The sequence below is a fragment of the Akebia trifoliata genome, chromosome 1 (genome assembly GCF_017979445.1).
Source record: "Akebia trifoliata isolate Shusen 1 chromosome 1, ASM1797944v1, whole genome shotgun sequence".
Taxonomy (NCBI): Eukaryota; Viridiplantae; Streptophyta; class Magnoliopsida; order Ranunculales; family Lardizabalaceae; genus Akebia; species Akebia trifoliata.
The window spans coordinates 33,495,223-33,504,588 of record NC_141375.1 but is presented as its reverse complement, the minus strand read 5'-3'; the positions used below and the strand labels follow the sequence as shown (position 1 = coordinate 33,504,588).

General features: G+C 37.2%; 1 protein-coding gene across 1 annotated transcript; it reads left to right on the top strand.

The window, feature by feature from the left end:
* The first annotated feature begins 392 nt into the window (after window positions 1-392).
* On the top strand, window positions 393-8,228 carry LOC147411947 (uncharacterized). Its single transcript, XM_086454419.1, has 7 exons — window positions 393-1,053; window positions 1,939-2,246; window positions 3,103-3,828; window positions 4,677-4,805; window positions 5,045-5,248; window positions 6,862-7,062; window positions 7,777-8,228. The coding sequence occupies exons 1-7, from the start codon at window positions 789-791 to the stop codon at window positions 7,903-7,905; spliced, it is 1,962 nt and encodes a 653-aa protein (XP_086310545.1). The 5' UTR covers window positions 393-788; the 3' UTR covers window positions 7,906-8,228.
* The last annotated feature ends 1,138 nt before the right edge of the window (window positions 8,229-9,366 follow it).

Genomic DNA, 9,366 nt, shown 5'->3' with positions numbered 1-9,366 from the left:
TTAATTTATGAGAAAGAAACAAGAACTAGAGATGAGAGTAAATTTTTTAATTTACGAGAAAGAGACGAGAACTTGGACCCAAAGGTGCCCCAACCTAGGATCGAATTCCATTGAACCCACCTTCACCTCTATTAGTCACTAACCCTTTACTTGCTTATAAAAATATCAAAGGGATAAAAATGTTCGGTACCTAAATAGTGTGTGGGATCATTGAATATTCAATGGTCCCTATTCAACTAGATAATCCCCCAATTGAAAACTCTATAGGGGCAATTTCGTCAATGAATTTTGATGTTGTCATGTAACAGGCTAACAGGTGTATTTTGTTAAAATACAGTTAATTAAACGATAGAAACGAAGTAAAAATATTTTTGAAAAAATAAAACAAATAACAGAGAGAGAGAGAGAGAGAGAGAGAGAGAGAGAGAGAGGTCTGACGAAAGGGTAAGAAAAAAAAAGGAGAATTTTTTTTTTCGAATCTCATCTTTCTCTTCTGTTTCTCCGGATCAATTTATGTGAAGTTCAAACCCTAGCCATGGCGATTTCAACTAATTTATAATTTTCTTTTTGGAAACTACGATTCTCCTTATAATGGCCGAAAACCCTCAGAAACTGAAACCGTTATCTCGGGTTTTATCGTACGGTTCTCGATCGTCAAACCTCTCAAAATCCTTCTTGATCGATGATCTAAAAACGAGGATCGTTCGATCGACTTGAGGAGACGTTTCCATCGTTAGATCTGGTTGTGTTCGGGGGTGTTGAAGAAGGAGATAACTCCCTCCATCTCCATGGCTTCAGCAAAAGGGAATCTCGAGAAGATTCGTAGATTTGTACGGACGGTGTTCTTCATGTTGACGATGGTGGCGTCGCTTCTGGTTATCTCCGCTCCTGTTCTTGTTGCCATTGGAGATGTATTGGTGCCTTGTCTGTTGGTTCCTAGCTTTATGTGTGTGGGATGTTTTAATTTCAAAGAACATTTGCAGAGATACGGATTTAGGAGTTCCTTGATGGATATTCCCTTTGTCTCGATCACCAGATCTCTCGTTATAACATGTTTGTTCTCTCTCATTCTATATGTCCCTATTTTCTTCATTTATTCCTATTTTTACTTTATTTTCAGTTAATTTATCGGCAAAATTTTCATTTCTTTGTGATATATTTTAAATTTGTTTTATTTTATTTTCTACGTTGGGATTTGATGAACATGAAGTGTGTTTTGATGCCTTTGAGATTCGTTTCGGAAGACTTTATGACAAATAGAGATCATTAAATAAATGACTCAAAGGAATTAAAGTGTGTGTTTTAGAAGAAATGTCAAGACGACCTTTTATCTGTAGTTAGACATGATGATTAGGGTTTTCTGTGCAGTAGAAAAAATTTAATTTCTAATTATCTTCTTTGGGGTTGATTTCATCAAATTTTCCAACTTTGAGGCGTTCTTGGATTAAAATTTGAGTTAAAAAGTACGTTTTTGGCCCAAAAGGGTCTTTTTTGACACCTTGTTATCTATGTGTAAAACAGATTTTTCTTTATTTTTTCATAATAAAGGAGAAATTATGATTGGGTTTTTTGTTTCAATTAAAATATTTTCAGATTTGACAATGTTTTTTTAAAGGAGAAATGTTAGCATAAGATGCCCACAATCACGGACACGTCCAGGATATTATTACATCCGGATAGCACTCGTCTTTGCTGATTTGTTTGTATTACTGATCAAAAGAAAAGTTCCAGTTATTTTAATGAGTGGAAATGTTTCAATTGTATCAAAGAAATTAGCCTACCAAATGTAAAAGTCACATTTATTACATCTGTCATCATCGTCAACATAATTCGTTGTTGTATACATCTTACCTAGTAAATAAATAAGCCTAATGGTTGTTTGGGTTTCTGGAATTTTTTTCTTCTTTGCTTATTTCTATCTATGTATCCTGGTTGCAGGTGTTTATTCTTTGTGTGATGGCCCAGGGCTCTCTCACGGGCCTTACCTTGGAACAGCTACGTTCTGCTCCTTTGTTTCAATTCTTGTCCTGTCAGTGAAAGCTTGTATTTTTACTGCAAATTCCGAAATTGAGGCTGGGGCTTCAACTTCCTTGGCAAGGCAGAAGCTCCATTTGAAGAAATCATGGGGTATGCCCGTTCTGTTCTTATCTTCACTAGTATTTGCACTTGGCCATATTGTGGTTGCTTATCGAACAAGCTGCATAGCACGGAGAAAGCTCCTGTTTCATTGGGTTGACCCAGAAGCGGTAAGTTTTGTTTAAGTTTTCTTTTCTATATCCTATCTTTGCAATGGGATATGTTTCTGCATAATTTTGTAAGTATTTCCCTATTTATCATGGACATCTTTGAAAAATACTCCATATAAACCCAAGTACGTTTTGAATTCCCTTCTGTACCCTTAAAAGTTTTAGGTGCATTTTCCAGATTCTTCCAGATTTTTTGAAATTCAGAAACTTCTACAGGTTGTGTTTGGATCATGTTTTTCTGTCCAGAAGAAGATATGTTAGAGTAATTCCAACTGGTCTTCGAAACTCTAAATATAGAGTTGGAGACTTCCGAACCAAACTTCAACCAGTCTTCAAAACGAAGTTACGCCTCCTATATCACTATTCACGTCATCAAATATAGAGGGGGAGAGAAATTTTGAAGGGCCTCTCTAAATCACTATTGACCTTTTCTAAATACATGTTTCCCCCCCCCCCCCCCTTTTTTTTTCATAAATGCCATTTTTGTCCCTCTCTTTCACAATCTTTTCAGAGAATGAACAGTTTTTTAAAGGATGAATAGTGATTTAAAGAGGGGGCTGGTTGGAGTTCAAAGTGTGGTTTGGAGGGGACCTCCATCTTCAAATTTGATGGAAAAATTTGAAGATGTGGGTTGGAGATGCTCTTAGTTGTGCAACATAACTGTCAAGCATATATTTTCTTGGCAGAAAAATGATCTAGGCAGCCTATTAGTTTCTTATTTTTATTTTTTAAATGTAGTTATTTTAGTTTCTTATAGTGTTTATAAAGAGGGAAAAAAATAAAAAAGCACATCATTTGGATTGTTAGTAACAACTTACAGATTATTTTCTCACTTCGTTTTATCTCCAAATCACAGGCTTTATCCTGCAAGAGTGTATTTTCTGGTTACCAGAAGGTCCCACGATCTCCCACACCTTCTGCTGGGAGAACCCCTAAAAGTGACAGTGAAACATGGCGAAAACCTTTAGGTACAGCTCGTAACGAAGGGGAGCTTCCAAGCAGGCTTCTTGCAGACATTGACAGCTTATTCATTACCTGCCAAGGTCTTATTCTCCATTACAAGCTCGGCCTTTCTGACTCAGTTCCTCGGTCTTTAGCCTCTACTACCTTTCTCCAACGCACTCCCACCCCACCAATTACGTCAGGAAGGCTTAAATTTGAAAGACCAACTCTAACTGTTCCACCCAAAACCCAATATCAATATCTCCACAGGAGCGTTAGCAACCAATTCCACCGTTCCTCTTTGTATGCTCCTTTGTTGGAGGATTCTCCAGCTTCACCCGCTTATTTCTCTGAAGAAATTCCTGTTTTGAGCCTAGATGATGGAGACAGTAAACTGGATGTAATGAACTCTTTGAATAAGATGGGAGATGTAGATGGAACTGGGAATTTTGGGATTGTTTTGGTGCATGGATTTGGAGGAGGAGTGTTCTCCTGGAGGCATGTGATGGGGGAACTGGCACGGCAGGTTGGTTGCACAGTTGCTGCTTTTGATCGACCAGGTTGGGGATTAACTTCTCGGCCACACAGAAAGGATTGGGAGGAAAAGCAATTGCCTAATCCTTATAAGCTTGAAACTCAGGTGATTTTCATTTCTAGGTTTATTTTATTTGTATGTTGTTGACAAGTGGGTTAGGATAGAAAAACAGAAATAAATTTATGAGTGTTACTACTCACATACAAGAACTATATGATGCATGTTCCTCCAATCACTAATGTGCCTGTAATATATTAGAACGTTGAAGTTATTAATTGGTTGCAAGCTTGAAACTCAGGTGAACATACAAGAACTATATGATGCATGTTCCTCCAATCGCTAATGTGCCTGTAATATATTAGAATGTTTAAGTTATTAATTGGTTGCAAGCTTCAAACTCAGGTGATTTCTATTTCTAGGTTTCTTTTATTTTTAGGTTGTTGACAAGTGGGTTAGGATGGAAAAAAGGATAGAAAATGGCTTAATTTATAACTTTCGAGTTTTATTGACATACTATAATTCTTGAGTGTTACTGACATAGTAGAATCATATGGCACATGTTCCTCCAATTGTTAATGTGCCTGTCATATATTACAATGTTGAAATTGTTGATGCATGTGACGGTCTTGAAACTCAGGTGATGTCTATTTCTAGGTTTCTTTTATTTTTAGGTTACTCACATAATAGAACAGAACTATATGACATATGTTCCTCCAATCTTGTTTGGGGCACCTGCATGCCACACGACATGTTCAAGACAACACATTTGTTTTTAATGGAAAATCAATTGTAGCTTGGTCAACTCTTGAAAAATAGTTTGGCAGTTAATATCTTGTCAAGTCAATGCTTATACATCCTTTCCTTGTTATACATTTTTGTCAGGTTGCCATTTATTCCTTATTGAGATTTATGCTTCATGTGAATTCATCTAGTTAGTTATGATGTAAACCCAGGTTGATCTTCTCCTTTCTTTCTGTTTGGAGATGGGGTTTTCTTCTGTGGTACTTGTTGGTCATGATGACGGAGGCCTGCTTGCATTGAGGGCTGCACAAAGGGTCCGGGCATCTGCAAATTCCGACTATGTGAGTAAGCCTGCTTGATTTTCTTAGCACACACAAAAAAAAAAAAAAAAGAATTTATTGCATTAGATGCAGTTAAAACCATTGGAAACTATTTTCATTGGAAACTATGGAATTACTGCTTCCACAAGATCATCATGGGTTTTAATATGTTAAAACCATTTTAGTAAAGCCTGAATCAGGTGTATCTCTTTTGCACTAATAGTAGTATATATGATATTTTTTTCTCATGCATCTTTCAGGTAGACATCAAGGGAGTGGTATTACTCAGTGTCAGCTTGTCAAGAGAAGTTGTTCCTGCCTTAGCTAGGATCCTCCTACGTACTTCCCTGGGGAAGAAGCACTTGGTCCGCCCTCTGTTGCGAACTGAGATTGCTCAAGTGGTTAATCGACGTGCATGGTATGATGCTACCAAGCTAACCACAGAGATTTTGAACCTCTACAAGGTATGCTTATACATTCCACCTTAGTAGAAATGATGCATATTTTTTTAGCTAGTTGTCTGGCACTCCAAGGTGCCAACGTAAGTTGTGTGGAGCGTTGATCCCACATTTATACATTTCACCTTAGAAATGATGCATATTTATTTTAGCAAGTTGTCTGGCACTCCAGAGTGCCAACTTAGCCAAGTCGGTAAGTCGTGTGGAGCATTGATCGCACGACCTAGGTTTTGTATCCACCTTCGCCATTGACCACTAACCCAACCCCTTATTGAAAATTACCCATTTTCTTTGGAAACTAGTAGTTCTTATTCTCTGAAAATCAGAAAGTTATATTGTTGAGTGAAAATAGTTGTAGAGAGATTTCATCACGAATAATTTAGTTTTGGGTAAATTACACTTTGACCCCCTATAGTTTGGCATAATTCCATTTTGACCCCTTAACATTTTGATAATTGCACTTACCTCCCCCCTTGCACTGATTGGGTTAAAAATTAGATGTTATTTTTACAATTTTACCCTCTTATTTTTTATTAGAAAAACAATAATTAAAATACCCTAGGCATTCATTGAACTCATTTTTTCACAGGGAACTTTTTATTTATAAAAAAGAATTAATATTTTAAAAAGGGCAAAATGGTCTTTATAAAAGGAATTTAACTGTTAAGTTGACGGCAATTTGACCCAAGGGGGGTAAGTGAACCCCTTAGATAATTATAAGGGAGGTAAGTGCAATTATCAAAACATTAGGGGGTCAAAGTGTAATTTACCCTTCAGTTTTTTCAGACACAACTTAGTTCTATCTGAAGAGAAGCTATATTTGAAATGGTGATGTAAGAAGCTATTAGTTATATGTAATGTTTGATTATTTCATAGATTTGAAATTGTCGATAATAGTAGAAAAGCTGAAAAAAAAACTTGGATTTTTAAATGTAAAAGATCTGATCAATAAACCAAAATAGTTTTTGTATCTGGACCCTATTGCCAATTTAAATTTGTTAAGACTTAATGTCTTTTTCATTGTTTGCTTGGTGTGCACAGCCCTAGGGATGTACATTTTACCCGGAACCCGAAACCCAGACAAAAAACTAGACTGAACCTGGACCAAAGCCGTTCTAAGGATCGAACCAAGAACCGATTTATTATATTACGTTTATTTTTAGCAGTTTTAGCACAAGGTAGCACTTGGCGAGTTGGTAAAGACACGGTGGCTATGCCACATCCAAGGCTCAACTCCCATAAATCCCATTTTATTTAAAAATATTTCAATACAAACCTTTGAATTTCAGTTCTAAACCCGGACTGAACCTGAACCTTAAAAATACCCGAAAATTTCGGTTCGGTCTGGGTTTGGTTTTGACCTTTGATACTTGAACCCGGACTGAACCCGAACCCGAGATTTTCGGGTTGGACTTGGTTTTAGCCATACCCAAACCGAACCTGAAAATTCGGTTTGGTCTGGTTTGGGTTTTACTCGAATGTTCATCCCTACACAGCCCACTTACTGATTTATTTATGAATGGCATTAGCATCCAAGATCTGGCACTTCTTATATTGAGTTGGTGATGTGCTTGTAAGTTGTAACGATGGGCCTAAATTTATTTTTCTTGTGCAATCAGGCACCATTATGCATTGAAGGTTGGGATGAAGCACTTCGTGAAATAGGTAGACTTTCGTTTGAAACAGTCCTCTCATCACAAAACGCGGCAGCACTATTGGAATCAGTAGAAGACTTGCCAGTTTTGGTTGTTGTAGGTGCCGAGGATGCCCTCGTCTCTCTAAAATCTGCTCAACTTATGGCTTCGAAGCTTGTAAATACTGTAAGTATGCTTTTGTCTTCTTCCAATTCTTTTACTATCTCTAAAACTGTAAAAGCTTGAACCCACCACCAAAACTAACACCCTTGCCTCTACTATGATTCAATGTCCCAAACTGTAAAAGCTTGAACCCACCACCAAAACTAACACCCTTACCTCTACTATGATTCAATTCCACCATAAATACTTGACTAATGGTGAAGGATGAAGTAAATCAGTTGTATGTCAGAGTGTCCTACTTCGCAGTCCTGACTTTCGGGTCATGTCCCATTCAAAATGTGACCACTGGAATTAATTTAACCATCCAGATTGATGAATAAGTGTGTCACTTGCACATTATGGGTTCAAGATGTTTTAATTTCTCAACCATTCAATGAAGTTTAGGGTCAAGGGATCAGTCAGTATGATTTTGCAGACCCCACTGTCCAAGTGTTCTGAATACACAGGTTGGGCTGCACTGTCCTGCATATATGGACCATCCCCAGGCACAGTCCTGCATATATGGACCATCTCCATGCACACACTCCTGCATATGTGGGCCATCTCCACGGGGGGCTGTCATTTTGTTCTCATGCACATTCTTCTTAACTTGTATCACATTCTAGATCTTAGGTTCATTTGTTTCATTTTTCATCAATTATGTTACGTGAGAATAAAAATACATAGTATAAAATGGAACCATACAATTAATTGGTTTTGTGTTTTATTTTTGTACAGAGATTAGTCGCAGTTTCTGGTTGTGGTCATCTTCCACACGAGGAATGCCCTAAGGCGTTACTTGCAGGTCTACTACCCTTCATGACCAGACTCGTATCACAGTATCACCAGAGCTTTCAAGAACAATAGTAAAACCAACCTTTTTTCAATTGATTGTAGGGTTGCAGATGTTTTCACTTCTGTTCTTTGTTCGATTTATACCTCAGGAGTGGGGCTTAACATGTATCTCCCTCCTGAGTTTTTTTTTTTGCTGTATTACTTTGAAGCCAGATCCTAATTCTCTAGGGTTTTAGAGCTCACCCATATGTAATATTTTTTCTTTCCTATCAGGTTTTTTTTTTTTTTTTTTCAATGTTTGTTTTAGCGGTTATTGTTATTTTCCACGAAGGGTGTGGAAAATATCATGTATTTTTGTACATTTAACAGAGTGGTACTGCCTGGATTCTTCTCAAGCATGGTTTTCTTTCATTAACTTTCTGGCTTGTGCTTTATGCAAGTAGTCATGTTAGTTAAGTAGTGTTTGGCGTGTAAATAGGGTCTAAACCATAGACATTAGGAAAATACATTTGAAATACCTCCGAACAAACTTCCAGGAACACTCGGGAGATGCTACAGGATATCATGAGGAACGATGAGGCAAACATTTGGATTTCTTCGAAAATGTAGAAAATACCTCCAAACATTTGGATCAATGAAGTTAAGTCAAAAGTCAAGTAATCCAAATATGTTTCTTAAGCCTTTTGATAATGAACATGGATAATTTCTGTTAGTGCATGCCCTTCAATCAATGAACATATACATTAGAATTAAAGTCAAAATAATAAACTCAAGCGTCATTGTCTATTATCTTTCTACATATTTCCTTGATTTCGTTCATTATTGGTGCTGTACTTCAGCATTTTGATGAGTAACTTCAAGTTGGCATTTGATTATTCAAATGAACAATGCTAGAGTGACTGCGAAGGACACTGCATGGATGTGGGGGTGTGGGCAGATCATAGATGCTCCTCACTCTTATCTTGAGAAAAAGCATCTATGGTTTCAAGCACACCTCCACGTCAGTGCAGTGGAGTATAATCTCAGTTAACTCTAATGAGGATTCTTTTGGATAACATATGTTTTGATTCCATTAGCCTTGATCAAACCTGTTGGCTTGCGAGATCATTTGATGAGGATGCTCGGGAAGCCATTAGTGATGGAAGGAGACAGACTCTGATCCATTGAAGTATGTGAGCGAAGACACCACAAACAAGGGTCTTGTACCACCTTCACTCACTTGTTGTCTATTAAAAAATAGGAAAATGCTGAATTGACTTCGTGTGACACTAAGCTCAACGCAGACATCAGTTTGGATCTATGCACGTATTGAGACTAAATGGGCAAACCCTTGCCTAGTCTAGAGGGACCTAGGCCGAATCCGAGAGCTGAAAAAATTGATCAATTTTTCCACTCCCACTTGTGAGACTATATGGATAACTTTTGGACAATCAAACCATCTCAATCATTATAATATTATTAACTATGTCTAAAATTCAAATGAACAATCCATTTTTTTTTTTATTCACTTCAAATCAACTTTTCGTGAAATTA